Genomic DNA, 25,056 nt, shown 5'->3' with positions numbered 1-25,056 from the left:
CTTTGCACAATCTTTTAAAAAGTACTTTTTTCTTAACAAGTAAACTCCCTCTTTCCTCCATTAGGCAGATTATACCAATCTGATGGATAGCTTCTAAACAGCATATAAAGATCCAGACGTCTTGACCACATCCTGGTTAGATCCAACACCAAAAAAGCAATCTTGAAGATCCTTGATGGCAAACAAAAGTACAAAAATCAGAACTCTGAGGGTCAAACTGGAGCCAGTAGAATTAATTCTGACACATTCTCAAGACTGGACAGAAAAATCAAATTAGCTATGCATTGAGATGCTGTGTCTACTAAGAGACCTAAGATCATAGCCTGCAAATGCAATTAATACTACAGCCCTGGCTAGATCATTAAGCAGCAGAGGAGAAAACCAATCTTCTTAATCTTTCTCCAAAGGGAAAAGTCCTTTTGACTCTACTGTCAGTTCTGAGAGCATGAAACCTCCAAGTTTCCTTGTGTTCCATACAGAAAAACAAAGCACTAGAACTGGATGGATAAGGAGATGGATGGATGCATGCCATCCAGCAAATTCCAGTTGGGATCCTCCTTTGATTTTCTCAGATTCAACAGAAGAGTAAAGAGGCTCATTAGACAATCCTTGTGTGCATGTTTGCTCTGGACAGTGGTGGTGTGGTGCAGGCAGTGTCAGCATCACCCATCTTGTGAAGAAAAAGACTGAGCTGTTAAAGGGTTTTCAGCATCTTGCATTCCAAGTCCAACATGGACCACAGGAGTTGCTCAGAAGGGAAACGTGGAACCTGGCAGGTGGCTACATCTGTACAGCACATTGAGACACACAACTTGTCAGTCAGTGGAAGTAATCTGTTACCTCACCAGTGGCAGAGAGGGTCTTGATGCACAGTTTTAAATTCTATACTCAGTCAAACAGTCTATGAAAGATGCCTTCCATCTTTCCAAAAAGTAATCAAAACAAAATCAAATGATGTACGCATAAAGATCTTAGGTACAAAACCAGAAATGAGAAGGAAAGTGCCCAAAATGTGGCTCTACGGGATTGGTCACGATGTTCTCTCAAAACTATCAGTAAGGACAGAGACTAACAGAAACTCTTCAACCTCAGGAGGTGGCATAAAGAGTGCCAGGAACCTTAAAGAGCACCCAGAGGCCTAAATGAATGTACAGATAGAGAGCAACTCAAAGTGCAGCTGTTAATGCCTAACTGCAAAGGTGCATTATTCCCACAAATGCACCCAAGCGCAAATTTAAAGCAGCACCATTGCACAGGTCAAGCTAAGGGCAGGTCCACTGCTATGGATATTACATGAACAAGTAATACTCAGCTCAGCTTTAAGGCACCAGAAGGATTTCTGTAGTAAGAACAGAAAAGCAGGCATTTAAGACAAGCAAAACAGGAATGAACATTTCCAAATGACATACTTACAGTCACTTTTCAATTAAGATAATTTTTTCCATTTGTGCTTTTATTCTAAAGGGACCGGAAATGATACTACTGCACTGGTGTTCCTCCTGAGCTCAAGTGTTTCTGCTCTCTATAAGGTGCTTGCTGCATATAGTAACAAACAACTTCTCTTTAGGCAGAGGGGAAGAATCTTTCCCTGTGGCTTTTACATAATTTCACAGAGTAAATCTCTATATTATATATATATATGCATGTGTACATATGTAAGTAGAGAGCAACCAGGAAGTCTTTAAAAAGAAATCTAGTAAGAAGAAAAATCAAGGAATACTTTTTGTTCTACGCAGGTTTTCTTTAAAACATCACATCATTCCTTTTAAAACCTACCTCCTTGCCACAGAATTTCCTGTTAAGCACAAAATTTAAAAGTAACTGAAAGTAAAGGGTGGAGCAGCAGCTAATTTTTATTTGGGGAGGAAGGGGATTTTGTTTGAGGGTGGCACGTTTTTAGGGTTTGGGGTCTTCTTTTTTGTCAGTTTTGGAGGGGTTTTTGATGTTGTTTGGTTGGTTTTTTTAAACTACTAAGCATTACTACATTTTGTCAGATGCCTATGATACAGCTCTTCTGATTTTTTTAGCTAATTTTCTTCTGAGGCAGGTATGGTACTCATTTTCTATAAAATCACACCAATTTGTTATGCAATTTTCTTTCCTCTCCTTCTTGCAATTATAATGGCAGAATTTGTTAAAAAGATTTTTTTTAAAATTCTGTAGCAGAATGACTAAAATAATTTCCTTAGAGTACAATATAGGCTGTATGGAGTGCTGCTAATGTACCAACTTGCTATTTTCTTTTACTCTAGTAAAGTCTTATCTCTAGTCTTAATTTATGAAGCCACAAGAGTGTAGAACAGTATTTTTGTTCAGTCCCTTATAAAATTAACTTTGGGCTTATAATCACTTGTCATGCTTTGTATTCCTGATAACACTATCCATTCCATCACCATCTTTACTGAAACACATAAACAATTTACATCTGTAAGCATTTAGCAATTACTCATGCAAACTTGTCAGTTATATGGGCCCACATTTCATCAGAGATCATCACTTTCCTTCCATTATTAAAAAATAAGTTGTTCAAATAAACATATTTATTACTAAGTAATCTGACTTATCACCAGAAACTATTATCATGGGCTGGATTAAAAAAATGAAAATAAAATTAAGACTGGCAAGCATAGCTATTTCATTTTTGTTTTGACAGCCACCAGTTTTAGCTCCTGTTATGAAACAATGAGTATCAAACAGGTATATAAGAAAAAACATTAAAATTATGCTGGCGATGGGACTTTACTGTTATCTGAATAAATACGTGGAGATAAAAAGAACAATTAAAAACTTAAAATAACAGCAGAAGAAAAACTAATGGTGGTCTTGAAAAATCCAAGCTCAAACCCTAGGACTTTCTGGGTAAAACATGGGTTGAAGGAGGTTGGATTAGTGCACCAGGCCACATCCAAACCCCCTCTTAGACACTGCAATGTCCCCAGCATAGGGACATGCACCTCCTGTACAATCCACAGGGAGAGGCCAGGGCCTTCCCAGGGCCTGTCTCCTCACCCACTGTAGCTGAGCACCTCAGTAACATGTTCCAGTTTCCTTCTGACAAAGGGTATTGGGGCATGCACAGACAGCTGGAGAATGCAGCAGTTCCAAAGGAGGTTACTGATTTACTGTAAGTATTCTGAGTTAACTCCTTTTGGATATCGAGCATAATGAGTTACTCTCTCGTCTATACCTCAATGCTGCATTTCAGCTGGCATTCAAGTAGTGTCTGAGATACAGCTTCTTTCAATTATTTTTTCCCTGCATTGAGAACAATTAGATCACACGCTCCCAACTAAATTTCTAAAGAAACAAGCTATACAAAATTATGATATTATGATATTCTGCTTCTACAGAAAACCAAGTCACAAAACCCTGAAATCTACTCTATCAATTGACTCAAATAGTACTACAATTTTAGTATAAAATACAGCTGCTGGAAAGACAAAAGAACATTAAAAAAAAACTCAACGAATCAACAACCAAACCAAGGCCTTTTTATCTTAATATATTTAGTTGCATGTTTTAAATAGGGTGATTTCAGAATTAACATTGAAGAACTGACACTAAACCAAGACTTAGAAGTACAACATTGAAATGGCTTCTGAAACTGAATGTTACATTTAGAAGTAGTAGCAAAGGCAAACCAATGTTGTGGTCAATTAAGAGTATTGTAACAAAATAAAATATATCTCCTCCCCTCACATTACAGACACCATTTTTTCTCCTCACCCACATTTTAAGCAATGTTTTTATATATTATATATATTGTATATATTTTATATAGTATAGATTTAACATTATTTAGTATTACATATAAGTATCAAATATTTTAAAGTAAGATTTCTTGGAAGTTACCTATAGATGCAAAGAAAATGATGGCAAGAAAGTCACGTATTGGTTCAATACAGCACATAATCTCCTCAGTAACCATGTGACCCTGAGAAGAGATCAGAGCTCCAGCTAAGAAGCATCCCAGCTCCATTGAAACATCCAACAGCTCTGTGATCTGTTAAGGAATAACAGAGAATCTACTGCTGAGTGACTTTATATACCATTTCACAGTGAAACTATAAAACTTTACATTATACCAAATGCAGGAAATTACTATGTCTTTATGCAAGTTCAACAACAAACAGAATTCAGTGTATGTATTTCAATGTTCTGAAGTATTGTATTTATACTGAAGACTCACAAATCTAGTTTCTCCCTTTATGTTACCTTCTTTCCCACAAAAACAAAAATAAATTTCTTTATCTACATTGCAATGCTTTGTGTGACCCTTATGGACAGCATTTGATTTCACAAGTCAGAGAGAGCCTGTGACAGCTTTGGAGTCAGGATTACATAATACATTGAGGCTGTGAAATAAAGCAGTAAGAACAAGGTATTTTCCAGCTGTCAAACAAGGGAAAAAACGAAAATCCAAGCTTATATTTGGGAGAAGAGTCTCAATCTAGCAGAAGTCCCTGGCATAAATTACATTTTATTATTGTAAATTTGATTCAAATGTGCCTGTGTGCTTTACTGAATAAGGATTCATGTAAGTGTAAAAAGTAAACTGCTGAAATGAAGCAAAATGACTACTTGAAAGAACTCAGACTGCTCCATTCTTCTTTAATATTTTAATGCAGTACTAGAAGAAGAGATGAAACATGTAAAGAGACTAAACAAAACACAAAACAACTGCTTAAGGCAATGCTTGGAACACAAAAAAAAGCAAACTGCACCTCTAATGTATGATATGGTATTAAGTATATTTTAAAATAATTACTTCAAAATCACACAGCTGCAGATGGTAATCTTGCTGAGAAAGGACAATGTTACTAATATTAATAGAACATTTAAAACCAAAGACTTATTTTTATTGTAATTTAGATTGAGGAAGAATGCACTATAGTACATTTATGGACACCATTCATTGTATCTTGAATGGTGTCCACTCCTCCAATGGAGGAGTGCAAAAGACACAATAAATGAGTCTCCACTCTCTGCATAAGATGGCACCTAAAAATAACCCCAAGACCTTTGTGTACTGAAGTAATAATGTCTGAATGCTCATCACATAAGTGCATTTGTGATAACACTCTGTAATTTATTCCAAGATATTTGAGCTGATAAATTGGTTCTGTCAACTAATATAATTAGTTGTTGATCATGCAAAGCAAACAAGGTAATGTGATTCTCATTTTAAAACAAAAGGATTTTTAGTGCTTTTTAGAACAATTTGAAATTCTAAGAGGGAAGAAGGTAATATATACATGAAGGACTTTAAAGTCACCAAGAGATGAATAAAATTAAGGAACCAGTTATGAATAGGAAACATTTAAGTTCTTCTCAATCATACATTAGTTGTTTTAAAAGCCACAGCCTCTTTTGGATGATTAAGATCCAATACAGACTATTCAAATAAAGTTGGAATTATTTTTACTACTCAGCTATAATCTTCCCATACTTAAGTGCTATCAATTGCAACAGAGCTCTACATCAAAACTTTTATAGCTAGTATTTTAAAGTATTTTAAACATTCCTTTGGAGAGGATTAGGATACCATAAAGGAAGACATGCAGGATATCTTATACCAGAATTGCAAGATACTGCACTGTTGTGAGAATCACTCTTCAAGCAAGGAGCAATTTGAGTGTGAAAGAAACATGTTTGTTCAGAAAGCATCAGACATAACTGGAGCAAACTGCATGTCTAACTGGGAATTTGTTCCCACAGCATAAAAACTGAATTACATTCCTTCAGTTTGTGGCAAGCCAAGTATAAGCTCAAGGGCCTGGTAAAAAAAATAGGCAAGTTTTACTGTTTCTTGTTTAGTCTCTGGGTACTACCCAACTTCAGCTCTACAAAATCCATAGGTCACTCTACATACAGAAAAGTGTAAAGTCTATCAGAGAGCAAGAAAAGAACCAAAAATTACATCATCTTCTTAACACTCTCTCCCCTCCTCCAATTTGTTCTTCAGATTTTCAGAATCATCTAGGTTGGAAAAGACCTTTGAGATTATCAAGTCCAACCTTTTATATGTAGCTTTGTACAGAAATTCCTTTTACAATTCCCGTCTTGGTCGCCAGCTGTCCCACAGTATTACCTACAAGTGGACACATTTCCTCAGCTAAACTGTAGCATCAGGGTTTATTATATATAATGTATGGGCATGTGTGCACACACATACTGGAGAGGACTTGTTTTACTGCCAGGAAGGCATTCACAGCAGTTTTTTACATAAGCAAAACCTGGAGAGTATTGAGCATTTAGTATTCCCTCTCTGCTTGCATCCCTTCTAATCTTCAACCTTTACCAACAGGGCTTGAGCCATTACTAATCCCTGGGCTTGGCACTGTCCTCTTCTCAACTCCTATGTCACAGAAAGCTTTTTCAGTCAAAATTACATGAACAACTCTGTCAACTCACATGTTTTTCTCAGCACAACCAAGCTTTGAGTTGTATTCAAGGGTCCCATTTTATTCCAATTCAGAAAGGATTGGTTTGCTTTCACTAGAATAATGGATTTTTATGTTCAAATCTTCCACCACATCAATAAATAAAGAAATAAACATTACTGCTGTAACATGTTCTGGGTGAATCTCAATCATCTGTTCAGCAGTTGTTTTGCTTATATTCTCCAATGATGTCTTTCTTATAGCTACTCTTTAATCATCACAGAAGCTTAATGAATATGGTAAGGCAGTAAAATTAAATAAAATTTTGGCGGAAATAAAGAATTTCAAGCTTTAGTAACTTAGATCTGCTCAAGGGTAAAGAGGTGAATTTTAAGATTGCATTTCAAGAAAGTGAAGCTGTAATGGAAATTGAAACAATTTTAAGTGAACCTTGTAAAAACTCTACCTCAACTGTGTTTTATGAAATAATTAACTAAAATATTTGAGATTACAGTTCTTCTTAATCTTCTTTTAATTGGTAGAAAAGAGTTCATAAGCAGTTCATAAGCCATTGAGAAGTACTTCAGGCAAGCAAAGAACAATATTCCAGTACTAGTAATGATATCCACTAGACACTGCAGAAAAACCCCGTACATTTTCATATGTAAAGTACTGCAATAACATCACTGTATTTTCTTTTTGGTACATAAAGCAAACTGGCAATTTGCCTCCACTTGCTGCCAGCATCTCAGGTCAACCATCAGGCAGTGAAACTAGAAGTCATTTTTCCCCCACATGTATGCAAAATCCTATAAACATGTAAATGTAACTGCTGTCCTTCTTGTCAGGTCAGGTTTTATATTTTTCCATTTTCCTTATAACATTCCACAATTTCAGTTTTAAAAAACAATAAAACTGACTACTGTTGTTCCACAGGTTTCCAATACAGCACTTCATTATCAGGACAGTGTTTAAAACAATTTTCCTTGTAATATTTCTGTACATATAGAACATGAAAAAGCAACACTCCACTACTGAATGCTTAGGCTGACATTCTTCAGCTCATCCTGGTAAATATCTTGACCAAGTTTGGCCATTGATCCCCAATGGTCATGTTTAAGTTAGATTTGTTCCTTATGTTGCAATTCAGGAGAACAGTTCACCAATTAAAACAAACAAACAATCAATCAATCTAACTGCTATCTGCATAACTCAAAGCTTGAAAAGAAGTTGCTGAAAGAACAATAATGATCTACTGCACCTTTGTTACTGAAGACAAGGTATATGATTCAAAGATGCACAACTTTGTCTCAGCGTCATCTACGCTATTACAGGATTGGCACTTGACACAATCCCCACCTCCCAGCCCTGATCTGCCTAACTAGTTGAAGGATAAAGGGGAGGGGAAGTTCAATTACTTCTGAGAATACTGGGAACAGAAGGGGTCTATTAAGCTCCAAGGCTTATTAAAATATCTGCAGGTGTAACAAGTTGCAATGTTATCTAAGTGACACAAGCTCAGAAATGCTCAAAAGTCACAACCATACTCAAAGCTCCTCAACTGACATGATAATCCTTATATGAAAATTGCTTACTCACACTGCAGTATAGGAACCTCTTCTGTCTCACCTCCCCTCTTTCCTCCCATACACAATTTGCCCTTATCAGCAGGGAAATGGCAATTCTTGTTTAATTAATCATCTGAGATTTTTCAAACACAGGAACAAGCAAAGTAAATGAACTTTATATATAATGAGCATTACATGTGCTGGTGTTACACATTAATCCAAATACTGAATAAGCTTAGCTGGACCCCAGAAACCCAGCCAAGACTGAAGCATGTAATAAGTAACTATATGCATGGGGCAGGAACACCTTATCATTCCTAGTCTCTTTTTTGTGTATTGGAAAGAATGTGTCCTGCAAAGTAACACAGAGTGCTAAACAGTAAGTTAAATTATTTTATTTAAAAACGTATCTCAAATTTTCTAAATGGAGCCACAGAGTTGTCTTTGGTTAAGGATGCTAAAATAGGCACTCTCTTATTGCTCCTCTACATATTCAAAAACTTTTTTAGAATTACACCAGTACAGAAAATTCTGTATTTGCAGATTAATTACACAAGCGCCTTCAATATTTAGGCTTGGCCTTCCAAGGAGAAAGATCTTTGCAGAATCCATGAGAGTTCAATTGTTTTCCTACCTGGCACCTGAAAACTTTAATTTAACCTTTCCAAAGATATGCAACACTTTTAGCTTAGATTGCAATCACTCATCCTATGTTTGTATTCCTGACAAAGTACAGCACCTATACAAATTAAGATTGGTTTTACAGAAGATTTGTTTGTTCACCTATTCAACTCAACAAGCAAACATTTTTTCACTTTCTAATTTTTTTAAGCTTATGTGTTCAAACTATAACTTGTACCATTACTATAATGAATTTATAAATGTCAGTGAATATCAAGCATCTCAACTGGTTCACTGAAGTTACCTGCAGTATCCTTTGTAGCATTACCTTTGATGTATTATTTATCAACTTTCAAAGGAAAGAATTTTGAAAATGCTGAAGAAGCCTTCTGGATTTACAATATAAATCCAACAAACTCAAACATATCCCCCCCACAGTATGCACATGTACTGTGTAAAGTCACATATACAAACTCCTTGTGTATTTGAAATGCAATTTGGATATAAGAAGCCCAATTCTATGAAGGCCATGGTTTTAATTAAAGTAAAATTGCTGCTAGATACCATAATATTTTACACAACTTCAGTGGCTTCTTTGCCATTTTTTATTAAAGTTGTTCTACAAGTGTAATGTTTTCTTGTTAAAAAGTAAAAAGGTGAAACTAGTTTTGCTTCTTCTCTTACTAGAGGACACATTTGAAATATGAATAGCTGTTTAGAGCAATGGAATTTTTAACTTATACTGCAGAAGTCACTAACTAAAGCAATGGTCTCACTAACTTCTTTTTAATCTTCTTCCTAAGGTCAGGTTTTCCTGTTGGACTGTAGTAACTAAGTTAACACCCCTAGAAAACAGGCACAGGAACTTTTTGGCTTAATTATTCTCAGGGGATGTAACAATCTGCACATTCAGGATAATGGAGTGTCAAACCCATTACATTATCAAGCAACTGTCACATTCTGCTCTCCAGCAGTATAGCTTTTCAGAAGGCTGAAACATGAGATTGAAACAAAAAAGGAGAATTCAGGCGAAAATTAACTACACCCAACAGGGTTAATCAAAATCCATAAACCTTAAGGAATTCTCTACTTTCTTAATTTCATCCCAAAATGTGCTTCTCACACAAAAAGAAGATTTTACAGTAACAACGACGTTGAGAATTTGCTATTGAGAAGAAATTTGTGAGCATATGTCACAAATGTCATTATCAGTATCTCAAAACCCATCCTGAATGATTTTCAAATGCATGAAGTAGCCTACAGTTAAAACTCAGATCATGATTCCTAAACTGGCTGTATTAAAAGCCAGCTTAGGAATCATGATCTGATTTATCACGATCTAAACAGCAGAATTTCAGCTGATTCACATTCAAATTGGATCTCTTCTTACTCATCTGTGCTATAATGCAGGAATCATCTGCACATTTGGGGGTTGTTTTAAAACAATTTAAAACCAGACAATTAGAGAGGCACATGTATATGCAATAACACTAAGTGTGATGGCTTTTGTGGCACTGATGGAGTAAACTATCCCATGTATAAAAATGTTTTATCAATTCAAAAGATTACCGTTAACATAAGGAAGGTGAATGCAGTTATTCCTAGAATGAGGATTTCTTTATTCCCTTTGCTTTCTGTGTGCAACTTGCGGTAATACGGTCCTATGAGATAAGTCTTTATAACAAGACACAGAAGAAAAACAGCAGCCAGAGAAAACAGAATTTGGCCAATCAGGATCAGTATTCTCAGAATTTCCTTGAAAATGCTGGAAGAGAAGAACAAACAAAAAGTTTCTTTCAAGTGCTTTCATACTTCCCAACCAGTTCCCCGTAAATGAAAATACCTAATTCCATAAATGCTCAAATAAGGAAGGTATTTAGATACATTAGTAAACAAGAATAAGACTAAATCTGCAGAGTGCCCAGAAACCTCTTTTACAGTCTAGAATTTACTTCCATGTTGACTCAGAAAGACTTTCATTTACTAATCTCCAAGGTAAGCCATTAGGCACAATAATACTATCACTTAGTCCTTGACAAAAGCATGCCCTGCAGGAATAAAGTAAGTGAAGAAATTAACTTGTTTTTTTACAGTAACAAACTTTTCACTCAAAATTTTAATTACCACACAGGATTAAAGCAGCTATAGCAAAGAGATTATTTTCATACAACTACTTTCATATGACTACTACAGGTTTCTACTTCATGAAAAGCAGGAACAGTAAAGGAAATCTCACTGAACAGAGTGCCTATTTTCCATGGAACTGACATTAACTGCAGTGCTTTCACACTCCTATTGGCAATCTACATACTAATTGCAAGGGGTAGAGGGATGATCCATACAATGATTTTTTTTTACCTGGAATATGTGCTCACTCCTGCTTGAATAAGTGTAGGCATGACAGCTATAAATAAACCAAGCTGCACATCCTGCATCACCAACATGCCAAGCAGTACGCTGCTGTAGTCAATATCCCCTGTACACCAGTAAAATGGTCATGGAAACAGTCATCAGAAACTATGAATGCTTGCAAACACTCAAATTTTGAAAAGGCTTAATCAAATGGAAGCCCAATATAGCTCTTAATGGGCTGAAGGTCATTCAAAGCAGTTTACGAACTTTTTTCCCCATTAGTAGGTAAATTAAAATGTATCTATAAAGACATATTAAAATGCAAACAAAATATTAATATGAAATTTCTGTTACACAATAAAAACAGACTTTGCTTAGCAGTTAAGCTCTAGTTACACATTGAGTGAAATTCCTCTACTGAGAGTTTACAGGCGTTATTCTGAAGACACATTCGAGCCAGCATGTGTAAAATATACACCTTGAATTCTGGCATTAGAATGAGTATTCTAGAGGGTGAGGAGTACTTTAACACAATTTGCATGAGGGAGATTTAAGTGGAAGAAAGCACGATGTCAAAACTTTCAAAAGGAAACATTTAGAAGTATTTGAGAAGCTAGAAATATGACCCTTGAAGGTCCTTATTTGAAGAGCTGTTCGCTATGAAAGACAATCAGAACTGGTTTCTGTTTCCTGAAGAAGGATGTGAATTTTTTTAAATTAACCTTTCTGCCTTGATGACAGGTAGCAGTGGGCTAATTTGGTAACCTCTTAAAAAGTTCAAGGACTTCAGACACTCAGTAAAGTCAGTTCTCAAAGGAGAGCACTACAATGGCTGTAATATGCTGTCTTTGCCCAAAGAGGACTGGCTATGTACAAATCAAGTATACTTCCTAGCAAGAATACACACAACACTGGCCAGTGTTAAATAAGGAAGATTGTTTGTAAACCAGGTTTAAGAGTGGGTTTTGTTTTTGTTTTTTTAACTAGCTTATCTTGTAATATTACAAAGTCAACTTCTTTCAAATTTTATTAGATACTACAGTCATCCATATTTAAAGTCATATTTACCTTCTTTATCTCCTCGAACACTACCTGCAAGAAATCTGGACACCAGCGGTGTGCTTGACAAAGACAAACAAGTGGAAATGAAGACGCTCTGTGTTGGTCTAATTTGGAGCAAATGCCCCCATAGTAAACCAAAGGCAATCATCAGTACTGTCATGTAGCAGGGTCCTTGCAAAGATATTTTCCATACCTTGGGAAGAAAACAAGATCTTATGACACTTTTCTCACTGCTAAGTTACAATGTTTTTTATTGCAAATAAGCAGTTAAAGATGCTTGATTTGGGGCTGTAGTACAGCACAGAGTAATGGATCGTCACACTCTATCACCTAAAACACCCAACTTACTACACTGAGTAGATATTGCATCCCAAAAGACTCCCTGCCAGAAACCAGGTGAATTTCCCAAAGCTGAAGGAGAAACTAAGGGCCAAATGGTCCAGTATAGGCTGAAATACATACAATACACCAATACCAGTACCAATACCAGTAACCCACTCCAAACTAGTGCAGAAGCAAATCTGTAGCAACAATTTACCTATTACGGTTTAGGAACCCTTGAATTACTGATTGTTATCTTGGACTTCAGATGGACTAGAAACAGCAGATTAAGCTACATGGTCATAAATTGTAACATATTTAAATTAAAGCTTTTCTAGTATCAAACTCACAACCATCAGTTTAGGAATAGATCACACAGTGCAATTCTTTACATATATACAGTCTTCACATATTTGTAGCCATACTTTCCACTATTAAAATTCTAGCTGGTTTATAACTTTTTAAATTAAGACCAAAAGAAACTAGTAGTTTTTGCTGAATTCTGGTGGCCACATAATTTAATATTCCAGATTGTGTCAACATACTTGCTTAATCAGTTTATTAGCCAGCAGACTATGTATTATCAATTCAGTATGGAGTACTTAAACTTTCAGATTTTTCTTATAACAGGAATGGCAAACATCACTGACACTCCGTAACAGCAACTGCACATTACTGCATGTTAAAATAAAGCAGAGATGGACTGTCAAACTGTGAGAGATTTTTCTAGTAATCAAACTGTTTTACTAAAATAGGGAGTAAATGTAATTTTTTTTTGAGACACTGAATAAATAATGCATTCTGTTCTTTCCAAAGTGCAGAAGCAAATGTCACATTTGTCTTTTCAAAAACGTACAAAGCTACGGCAGTGTATTGTAGGGACTGTATAAAAATCTAAAATATAACTGAAATCTGCAGTTTCAGTAATTAGCAATTAAATCCCAGGGATATTATTAAAATCCCCAGCAGGGATAGTATAAAAAAATACCTTTCTTAACCTTTCAGGAGAAAATTCCAGACCAACTAGAAAGAGAGTGAAGAATACACCAAACTCTCCTAATGTCTCCACCTGTACAATAGACTTAGGAAAGAAAAAAGAAAAGAAATCAGTGCACAGCAGTCAACTTATAATACAAAATTAGAAATACACTACAAAACAAATTGATTCTCATTACATTTTCACAGGTAGTTCAGTAGCTGTTCATATGACATCAGAAATTCCCAGAGCACCTTTGGAGTGCAATTATTTTTCCCATTACTAGGCAGTAACTTGGTGGGAGAGTGCTGGCCACCCAATGTGCACATGTGCATTGATCTTGGGAAGTGCTGAGGAATACATCTGATCCAGGTGGCTTGGCTGGCAAGCTGCAGACTGAGATGGAGACTGAACTCTGAGTAGGAGCCTGCAACAAGTGTCAGTGAACTACAGTCCAGTAGGTTATCTTTGGAATAACCAAGGGCATGAATGAAGAAGGCAGAGAGCCTTGTGAATGGTCAGACTGGAAAGTTTCCTTAACAGTAAGCTTTCTTGCTGATTGAAAAAAAATAGGCTATGTTTTATGCATGTACTATTAAATCTCCAAGGCTTGCATTCCACAAGCCACTTCTTGCTAGTTATTTTATTGGTCTATTGGTATAATCTTTCTGCTAGACTGTGGCTGCTGTGGTCCTCCATCCTACAGGCTCCACACATCCATCTCAGACCAGCACAATTACCAACCAGCCTTTGTGCTACAGAGAGAAGGATCCAACAGCAAGAAAAATGGTGGTCTTCCTCATCACAACAGAAAAATGGGGATATTTCTGGCTGGCAACTGGTGTGTACCCTCAGGGTTCTCAGGCCAGTTCTGTTCAATAGATACAGAATCAATGATCAGAAGGGAGGAGGTGAACACACCACTCACAAGTTTGCTGCTGATAACAGACTGGGAAGTGCTGTTCACTCTTTTGAGAGACAAGATGCCTTGCAGAGGGATGTAAATACACTGGAGCATTAGGCAATGATTAATGGGAGGAAATTATTTAACAAATAAATTCAAAATGCTGGATTCTGATCCCTCTGGGATGCCAGGCACAAGTATGGATGAGGAGAGGAGTGGCTGAAGAGCAGCCCTGCAGAGAGGGATCTGGGGGTGCTGGTGAACAGCAGGGTCAGTGTGAGACACCAGAGAGCAAACCCCATCCTGGGGTGCATCAAACAGAGCATCACCAGTCACTCAAAATTATCCTGCTGTATTCAGTGTTGGTGTGGCCTCACCTGGAGCACTCTGTGCAATTCTGGGCCCTACCATGGAAGGAGGATGTGAAGGCCCTTGAATGCATTCAGAAGAGGACAAAGCTGGTGGAAGGCTGGAAGGAATGTCCTGTGGGGAACATCTAAGGACTCTGGGTTTGTCTAGCTTGGAGAAAAGCAGGGTGAGGGGCAACTTCACATTCTCTACAGCTTCCTGAGGAGTGGAGCTGGACAGGGAGGTGCTGAGCTCTTTTCACTGGTATGCACTGACAGGATGAGTAGAAATGGTTTTAAGCTGCCCCAGGAGAGGTTCAGACTGGACACTTGGAAGCATTTCTTTTCTGAGAGGGTGGTGAAACCCTGGAACACACTTCCTAAAGAGCTGATTGATGCCCCAAGCTTGTCAGTGTTTAAGAGGCATTTGGGCAATGCCGTTAATAATATGCTTTAACTTCTGGTCAGCCCTGAAGTGTTCAGGCAGTTGACTGGAATAGTCTATTGTATTTTAAAATCCTAGTATTTCTTTTATATGTATTTATTGGCCAGAGTAGAAGAAAACAAGGTTTATCATCAATTACAGAAGTGAGGATGGAAACCAACTTTTCTGCCAGATTAGAATCTGCCTGCCTTCTCAGCTTCTCAGGCATTCAACTTTTTTAGGAAATGGAGAAGAGACCAAACACAAGAGACCCAGTCAACAAGAGTATTATCCAGGTGAATAATGTATAATCCCAGCTTCACAAGAAAAAGGCAAGTCACTTAAACTGTCCTTAAGAAACTTCTTTCATATCTGTTCTGACCACATAATCTTCTTCAATGTAAGTATCCTGAAAATTTGTTGTTGGGTTTCTTTCTCATGCCAAGCTTACAGACTTGTTTCTCAGTCTAAGTGATCAAACTTTCCAGACATTTTCAACCCAGAAATTATGTACAGCACAGAGGTTGAGATTATTTTATCTCTTCCAATACAAGATCAACTAAATCCTACAATTTCTACTAATCCCTGCTTTTGAGCTCAACAATCATTCTCAACAGAAGCCCATGTAGGGAGCAGATGTTGCAGAGACAGTAAGTTCCAAGTGGTTTCATGGATATCAATGCAACAGACACATGCAACTTAAGCAGGCATTACTGTGCAGCCCTAGCATGTGTTGTGTTTTGCCTGCTGGCTAAACAATCTGTTAATGCACACCAGAGCACTTAATGAAAACATGTCCAGCCAGCCCCAGCTCACAGTTCCACAGGAGCCACTAATCAGGGTACTTGTGATGGAGCTAAAAAGGTTCAAAAGACCTCAGGAATGTGGGCAGGGTACTGGGAAAGGAACAGGGGGACCAGGGTGGATGGAAACACTACAGAGGTGCAAAATAACTCTCTAGAAAGCCAAGCTATGTTCCTTGGGGAATTATTTGTTTTAAATGCTTCCTCCATTGTCAACACTGACTTTTTGCAAGTTTCTGTGTATTTTATGTCATTGGCTTCCAATTGTGATGCGTTATGATTAAAATTAAAAAGAAAGAAAAAAAACACCTGACATAAAACTTCCACAACACACAACCTTCAGTTTTCACTTTCAACAACTGTCATAATTTTATAGGAGAAAAAAAAGATTGAAAACAAAATTATTCAAAGACATAAAATTTGAAGCTCTCCTCTTGAAGGTTCAGGTTTGGGAATATTTTTTTTTATTACATTTGAGGCTGGCAATACCATATCCTTTTAAAACTACTTTTAAAGATTTCAATGAATTTAATCAGTCAAGAATTAACTTGCACACGTACCTTGATACTATTTAGTCCTGAGGGTCCTAAGAGTACTCCACAGATGATATATCCAAACATGGTTGGCAATCCTATTGTTGTGCACAGCCAGCCACACGGCAAAGACAACATTCCTATTGTCACAATATCCTAAATAGGTTAAGATTTACAAAGGCATTAGTATAAAGGACACATAAATTTGGGATGAAATTGAAGACTATTAGCTTTCAAAAGACAAATAGCACTGTAAAATTAAATGCAGACTACTTTGTGTGAAAAGAAAACAAAACTTCTGTAAATTAACCTCAGTGCTGCTGCAGGTGTAAGCACAGAAGTTTTTCAGGTGAAGCAGATGAGGTACTGACTTTAAGTAACTGGGGACTTTAAATGAACTTATAAATATTTTAAATATATTATAGAAAGTAGGCAATTTCCTGGGTGGAATGTTTGCATTAAAACATGGTGAAACAGAACTGTTTTGGGTTTTATAATTAAAACAAAAATCCCAATCCAGTTACTCTACATAAAGCACAAATACAATCAAACCTCTACCATGTGTATGTATTTTTCAGTATCCCTTTTTTCATCACAAGGCACAACCAGATAAATTCTTTTTACTGACAACATGCAAGTGGCTTATTAAGCACAGCAGTAGCTTTAACACTTTGTAGTCTGACAGAAGGGACAGTGCCCCAAAGGTGCAACAAGAGAAGAAGAAATAAAAACAGAGAGTGGCATCATGATCAGTCTTGTGAAGACAAACCTAAGAGTAGGGAAGACATGGCTGGATCACCATAGGTGGGGGAGTCATGAATACTGGGCTAACTTCAGACAGACAAATGCTGAAACTATACTCACTCCAACCAAGTAGGACTGACATGCCAACTTATGGGACTAAATCCAAAAGTGAATGACAAGAATGTCTCTAAAATTATTACCTTTATGAAATGATGATCAGCACGAGGAATGGTTGAGTCTCTGGGTTTAGTAAGGATATACTGATTGTTCTGAGAATCAATAAGCATACTAAGTCCTAAGTCATCTTCTACTTCTCTTTTTGAAGCATTTCTTTTGGAGTTGGCTTCATCTTCTTCTACCCTTAACACAGCTTCAAAGTTTACACCTCTTACCTTTTTAAAAAGGAAAAAAAAAAATCAAACAAACAAAAAAAAGGGGAGTCAATTAAGTATATCATAATACCAGAAGGACTATTAGCTGTGCTTGAAGTCTCTAGAGAACTTGTTGACACCAACTAAAAATACTGCAGGTTTCTTCTCTAAAAATCTTTCAATCAAAACTCGATGTCTTTAAAAGTAACATTTTCTTACCTTGAACAAAATCAATTGGAGATTACCAAGTGATATTCAGTTCACAAAAATCTGAACTAAAGTCTGCATTCCAAGTTAAGAAAAGGTCACTATCCTGTAAATTTGAAGGAGATATTATAAGAACTGTTTCTACCTAGTTATTTTCAGGATTTTATTTCTCAGAACAGCAATTCTTGAACACAGGCTGTAGTGTAGATTTTTTTGTTCATTTTTACCTGCTACACTTCACTATTTGGCTATATTTTAATAGAAGCTTGTGTCTTTATCAGAATAATGATTACTATATTAAAGCTTCCCTATTCTAAAATTCCACTGTTTTAGTTTATAAAAACGTTCCTTGCAATGATGGAGAAGCGCATAGACCTCAAGGCAGCATTTCACGATTCCTTTCAGGGATGGAGCCTCAGGCAGAAGAGCAGGGAGAGTTCCCGGTGCGGCAGGAGAGCTCCCGCTCCGCTCCGACGGGGCCGTTCCCCCCGGCGGGACAGCAGAGGGCGCTCCGCCGGCCCGGCCCGGCCCCGCCAGGTGCGGCTCCCCCGGGCACAGCCGCTCGATCCGCGGCACGCCAAGTCAAAAAGCGGCTTCCACTTCCTCTCGGTTCGAGCTCAGCTACAAAAAAACCGAACAAAACCACACACGGCTTGGCTCTCTGCTACAGAGAAACTGGTTTTGCCTCCTCAGCAGAACTCAAGAGCTGTGCTCACCTCGGGAGTCAACCTGGAAATCAACAAAAACTTCCCAAGAGCAGAAACCAAATGAACTGTAACCCATGTTTATGTAAACAGGACCAAGTTAGGGAGTCTATCTGAGGATGGAAAAATGGGACACTAGAATAAAGTGATGTATTCCTGGCTCTAGAGACATACAGCCTTACCTGAAGGATACTGTCCCATCATGCAACACAGAAACAAGGATCCGTGCAGGGAGGCCAAAGTACAAAACGAAGTCAGATGTGAAAGAATGTAACATCACAAACACATTTCAGGGCTTTCCTTTGAAAAATATATCTTTTCCCAGACTGTGAAAACCAACTGCAAGGATTCTTGCTCTGCCATAACTTTCTGAAGAAAATTAAAAAGTGGAGACAACGCTGAACACGGTAACTCCGTATCCTGCAAGTCCAACCATCACAGTCCCCACCACCACAGAGATGCCACACCTCTCACGGGCTGTATCACTCAGATGTACCACACTTGGACCTGTCAAAGTGGCAGCTGCAGGGAGCACCTTCAAATCAAAACCACAGAAATCACCAGCAAAAAGGAGCAATTACTCCTGTTTCACTAAAATCACTAAGATCCTAACAACCGTATAAGACAAGAGACACACACAGGGCAAAAATCAACTATAAATAAATGCACTCCAATGAAATTTCTGAGTCTAAAGCATCACTTACAGATTTGTTGTCATCAAAGGCATGCTCTTCTATTTCCTCTTCCAATCTATCAGCTGCCTTCCTGACATCTTCCAGAATTTCATCAAGCATTGACAGGCTTTTGTTTTGGTGCTGCATGTTCTTAAGGGCTTCAACCTGGTGTTTCTCTGCTGCTAGGAGTTCAACATACTCCATTTCTTCCTGTTGAATTTTACAACACAGATAAAGTGTTGGCAGGCCTTTGAGTAGAAAAAGCATTTGACATAAATGTGTGCTTCTTTTGACACAAAACATTTTATCAGTGGAATTGCAAAAGCAATATAAACATCATGAAGATATTTAAAGATTGCTTTTTCTTGTGCCAATTTCCATTGGGTAAGTGGGCAAGAAAACAAAACAACCAAACCAAACATCCACCAATAGCCTTTTCTATTACATTAAACAGCAGACCTGCCCCAAGGTTATGACCCAGAAAATACAAGAAAGGATTTACTTTGAGAAACTCTAGGAAACAATTCAGAGCCAAATAAAGTTTAAAACTTCATGCTTTTGAAGTGAAGCATAATACCCTGAAAGCATAGCTATACTATCTATAACAAACAAACAAATTAGATGTAAAGCACAATGAATCTTAACTTCATAAGCCCTTTTATAAACATAGGAAGAGGTCTGTTTATGGTATTCAAAAATTACAGTAACTGTGGAAACAGGAAGAAAAAAAGAGCTGAGGTAGAGATGAGCAGCCAATCACTCTAGCCAAGCTTCCTGTTCATGTTTCCCAAAAAGCACTTTTCCAATCAAAATTAAAACATGTGACTTTTCACCCTATTTCAGTTTGGGTCTCTTATCAACTTGCAGTGACAACTTCTGAAATTACTAGGTTTCTGAAGTAAAAAGAGAAAATATGCTGATATGGTTTGATATGGTGTGAAAATATTTCAGTAATTTCCCTGATAAAGTTATGATGTCTCAGGTTCAAAAAGATAACTAAAAAGCCTCATTTACTAACAACTGGGTCTAACACCTTTTACATAGTTACCATGACAGTAACCAAACAGAATACTTTGTGTATTGACAGAGAACAACTTGAGGGTTTTGGGGGAAAAAGATTCTTTCCTTTACAAGCCTCTATTCTTTTAAAGATTGTTGAAAGAACAGCTATAAGGAAACACACACAAGGACAGGGCTCCTTTCAGTTAGATTCTGGATGCTGAGAATACCTGGATGAGAGAGACCCTTCTTCTGCTCTTTTAAAGAGCCAATATTATTAAATAGGAAAAAAAAAAAAAAACAACAGGCAAAAAAATGCAATCTATAGGTCTGACTCAATTCCCAGAAAACACAAGTTGCTGTCTCCAGATGCCCTGCCCCTGCCATGCCCGGTTAGAAATCAGAGAACATATATCTCCCATAGGTTGTGTGTTTTATCTGCCTACCCTCCAGAGATATCTTCAATAACCTGAGCTTATTAAATGGTCCTAAACACTATGCTTAAATAACTAGAGTGTCTCCTCCTCCACACGTTTGCAGATGGACATTTTTCCCCTTGGAACCCACAAGAACATGCACAAAATTCAGCCAATTCCTTGATGCCAAGAGAAGAATATGTTGAGTACAACCAGTAACTGCAGCTGAACCCTTCTGAAATCCTGACAGTCAGATGAATGCCTCTGGTTGTGATGAAACCACAGTACTGGTGTCTGCTGGTGTTTAGAACTATCATAGTTACACCCTCATGGTGAAAGTTACCCAGAGCCCAAAATAGCTGGAGCTGGGAAGAATGTAACTATTAATGTGTTTGGCCCAATGTCAACAATTACTTCTTAAGCAACACATAAGTAGGAGACACAGTCATTCTCATACAGCCTCAAGGAAAAACATTTCCTCTCTGTTGCTCTCTGCTAGCAGACATAGCTCAAAAGATGTAAGAAACAACCCACATATGAGCTGCAGATTCTCTGCTAATTCAGCAAGAGCTTAGAACACAAGGTGAAATGGATAATGGTTAGATTCTTTCCCCTCAAAATGGGAGAGGTTTTGGGTGCAAGGAGCCAATCTCAGTCCTTTCCGTTGGCCAAGACAAACAGGCTGAACAGAGCTAAAGGCAAACTACATAAAAATAATGTCGAATTTCACAGAAGTTAACTTGCCCTGAATAGCAAGGTAGAAAAGCTTTGAAAAAATAAGAGTTTAGCTGCAAGTTCCTTCAATTAATGAAGATTAAGGTTTTTGTAGTCTATTAAAGTGGCATCTGTTTCCACCAAGAGACAAATGTGATAGCAGTAGACTGGGACAACCACAGGCAATGGTGCCCATAAAAAGTTAATTCAAACAACCTGCTACATGCTAAGCAGAATTGCATCACAGTACAAATACTGTTCTGCAGCTCAGGCTGGGATTGGAGACACTTGATCATGAGGATAACAAGCAACCTCTTAAGCAAAGTAATACAGATAAAGATTGTGTACTTAATATTGTGTACACCTGAAAACATATGAGCAAAATGAAGATTAAGACTTTGGGGCAATGCTGATTCAGAATGCAGAATTGCTGTTGCTCTCTACTGTGTATTCAGAGACAAAAGCACACGCAGAAGAAGTTGCATCTTTGCAATACTTGCAAGTCATTTTTCCTTTTTCACCCATGTCTGATTAGAAGGTATCCAAGAAATTAGAAGCTAATTAAAAAGTAGGTAAGATTTTGCTTTTTCCTTAACTTCCAAACAGGATCCTGGAGTAAAAGAAGGCAGAAACCATCTTCATTGTTTCTTTCTTACTTCTCCCTGCCCCACGCTGTGAATGATCCCACTACATCTTTTCACAGCAGCAGAACCAGCAAGAAATGCATCAGACATCCATACATATCCCAGCACTAATGACTTCCAATCATTTCTACTCAATAGAAATAAAATAATAAAGGGAAGAGTCCAGCACCCCCTACATTTATTTGTATTTTCCATTCATTCACTGTTTAAAAAATAGATGTTCTATGAGTATACCAACAAAATAATCATTACAGTAAAATGAAACTGGGACAAAGTTGGACCTACTGTGTCCTATGAACTAAGAACAAGTCCAAAACATATGTATCCCATGCCATTTTTACCTTTGCTTCTCTTTATACAACAGTTATAAGGTTAGGACCACAAATACTCTGTTTAAATAACCACATGCATGGCATAAGAAGAAAGGTGCAAAAGATTGCTCACTCAAGCAAATACAAAAAAAGCCTGCACAATCCACTTGAGCAAAAGTAAACTTTTGACAGGACACACCTCTAAAACACATAATTGTACACAAAGGCCTCCTTCTAGAAGAAGCACCATTCTCAAGTTCAAGGATAAATAGGCTTCATTGTTTTAGAGTAACATCACCAGGAATTAGGTAAATGGGAAAGAAGGTTCTGGAATGCCTCACTGCTTCTATTTTACAAGCTCTGAGAAAGAAAAAAGGTGTAAAACCAAGTAAAGCTCGTGACAATTTCTATGACATTTCTATGCAGCAGAGGCTGCCACTACCATAAAGCATCACTATACAAGTCATATAAAGCAGTTCATTGGCATACATCTAGATCCAAATTATTCCCTATTCAAATTTGTTGTAATTCTGTCTTCATTTCCACTGCACAGAAACACTCCACTCTGCCAAGTTTACATCCTAATTTCTACTTCTACCAGCCTATCTTGGCACAATCCACTGGAGACCTTTACTGCACATAATTTCTTTCCAACTTCACCTGTCAAGGTCTGCACATTTCTTAGCACAAAAGCCCTTCAGAGACTCTCACAACTCAAATGCTAAATGCCAATTACATTTTTATTCCTTCTCTTGCTCCCTTGTGCAAGGGCAGCCTCTTCTTTTGGAAGACAGAAAATAAAGAAAATTCTTAATATATTCCTCCAGTGGTTGAGGAGTAGAGAAAGGACAAGAGCAATTGAAATGCCAAATACATTAAGTTGTATTTTCTCTCAATAGGAGACTTTCAGTACACAGTCTGAGCACTACCAAATCCACAAGACAGTGGCAGATTGTGCTCAACCTAATGAGACACGGGAACTCAAACTTTCCATGAAGTGTCTGTGTTCAACTGCTACTCATCTGTGTTTTTTCTTGGCAAAGTTATTTCAGCTGACTCTTTCTTGGAAGCACTGCATTTCAAACCTGCACTTCTTAGGCTAAGAGTGCAATACTGAGTTTAAAAATCTAGTCACCTACTGTTCTGCACGTCCATTTTGCTCATATCTATGCAAACATGGAAATGAAAGGCAGCAAGTAATTTTGTTTCAACTGTGGACTTTGAGCAATACTCATTTAAAATGGAAAAAAACTTAGTATTTCACCATGGCATTATTTCCACTCAGCTAGTGCCACTGGCTTGTCTAGTGCAACTCTGCTATGTGCACTGATTCACTCTTCTTATTTCTCTCCCTTTAACATTATATTTGCCATAGGTCTTATAATTACACTTAGCTTTGAGATAAAAACTATTAATTGCCAATAAGTTTTAAGCGCTATACCAAAATTACTTGTAAATTTACTAATGAAAACAAATACTTCATTAAACAGTAAACATTGCAAGTTTTATGCAGATACCCTTTTCTATTAAAACAGACTGAAATTGTGCCATAATAAAGTTAAAATCACAAGTTGAAAATGAACAGTCTAGTAACAAACATGGGGAAACCAACCTTAATTGCAGCTTCTCTCAAGGCCTCCAGTCTCTGTCTACTGCTTTCTTTCATATTTACAACATCTTTGTAGTCACCCTGTAGAGCTCTCTGAAGGCCATGAATTGCCTGAAAGACTGAGTTTTCACTTTCATTTAGCTCCTTTTGGAAAATTTCAAAGGTGTGCACCTGAAAAAGTTTCTCTTCATCAGACAGTCCTGCATCCTTCTCAACTGCTCTTATGGCATTTTTTAGTTTGTTGAGAACAACGTTCTTTTGGCGAAGAAGACCAGAGAGTTTTCTGCAGCTCTCCAGCACCCACTGCTTCCTCTGAGTGATCCCAGCCCCCTTCCCACGGTGCAGCTTTATTGCATGCTTCACTACATCCTCACGTTCTGCAGGGTTGGCTAATGGGCCGCAAGGCAGCGAAACCAACGTCCACAGGGAAATAAATCCAGTCGCCTTCATCCTTCGCTTTTTATTCCTCTTGGGAGAAACTGATCATCCACAGCTGCTCAAAGCTTTCTGCTACATGGTTTCTGCATCTCCAGTATGCACAGCGGGCTGCAAGATAGTACCAATCAGTTATCAAACATGGTAACGTTGGGCTGTTAGATCAAAGAAATGTAGAAAATAAATCCAAGACTGCTGCCTGTACCACAAGCTTTGACAGAACACACACAGTCTTCTTCACTCAACGTTTATGAAAGCCAAGAAATAGTCCAAGGTTACTGACAGGTTTTTGTTTTCCCCTTGACTATTTCCTAGATAACATCTTGTTTTAAAAGCAGTGACTGGAAAGCTTAGTCACTTCACATGGTACTTATCTGCACTTCTTACATGAAAGAAAAGCCTTTAAAAATATCAGGCCATGATGTCACAGGCTGCATTTCAAGGCAGCACTAGAACTCATTATTCTTAGCTGCCAGTAAATCTCCTGTCTCTTCTAAAATCTATCCTAAAACATTGTATCATAATCATTTGTTATTTATAAAGTCTCAGAAGCATCAACAAATTCAACTACACACATTCAACAAAACATAAAAATAAAAAACCTAACTGAATCAGATTACATTATAAATCATAATTGTGGAAGAAAGAACAGCAAAACTTCCTGGACTTCTGAATGCTACTAGTTTGGATCAAAAACCTCCTCAACCTGAAAGGCTGCAGGGCCCTGAGGTACTTTACTTCAAAACTTATTAGGGATCTTCAAAATTTTAAAGTAAATTACAAAAAACACTAACTCAATTCATTCATAAGCTCATTTCCCAGCAACTACTTGAAAATCTATACTTAAACTGCTGTATTTAATTTTAACACCAAGCAGGATAGAATTTAAAAACTAATTTCTTTCCCTCAGAACCTAGAAGGAACTTCTGATATT

At 37.4% G+C, this 25,056-nt stretch overlaps 1 protein-coding gene across 2 annotated transcripts in view; it reads right to left on the bottom strand.

Annotated features, from left to right (window-relative positions):
* TMCO3 (transmembrane and coiled-coil domains 3) overlaps positions 1-25,056 on the bottom strand; it is a 32,904-nt gene that overhangs the window by 6,001 nt on the left and 1,847 nt on the right. The window contains exons 2-10 of one of the 2 annotated variants that reach the window (XM_071430691.1): positions 23,691-24,233; positions 19,025-19,204; positions 17,239-17,430; positions 16,322-16,450; positions 13,296-13,388; positions 11,993-12,179; positions 10,931-11,048; positions 10,142-10,337; positions 3,853-4,003 (exon numbers count right to left, since the gene is read on the bottom strand). In XM_071430691.1, coding sequence (XP_071286792.1) covers positions 3,853-4,003; positions 10,142-10,337; positions 10,931-11,048; positions 11,993-12,179; positions 13,296-13,388; positions 16,322-16,450; positions 17,239-17,430; positions 19,025-19,204; positions 23,691-24,137 — 1,693 coding nt within the window. In that variant the 5' untranslated portion in view covers positions 24,138-24,233. The remainder of the gene's footprint in view (positions 1-3,852; positions 4,004-10,141; positions 10,338-10,930; positions 11,049-11,992; positions 12,180-13,295; positions 13,389-16,321; positions 16,451-17,238; positions 17,431-19,024; positions 19,205-23,690; positions 24,234-25,056) is intronic. The other variant, XR_011679737.1, reaches the window with a different exon arrangement.

This window comes from Agelaius tricolor, unplaced genomic scaffold, assembly GCF_023055355.1.
Source record: "Agelaius tricolor isolate 1412-34295 unplaced genomic scaffold, bAgeTri1.0.p SCAF_7, whole genome shotgun sequence".
Classification (NCBI taxonomy): Eukaryota; Metazoa; Chordata; class Aves; order Passeriformes; family Icteridae; genus Agelaius; species Agelaius tricolor.
The sequence above is the reverse complement of the archived record's forward strand: the minus strand, read 5'-3'. Positions and strand labels throughout refer to the sequence as shown.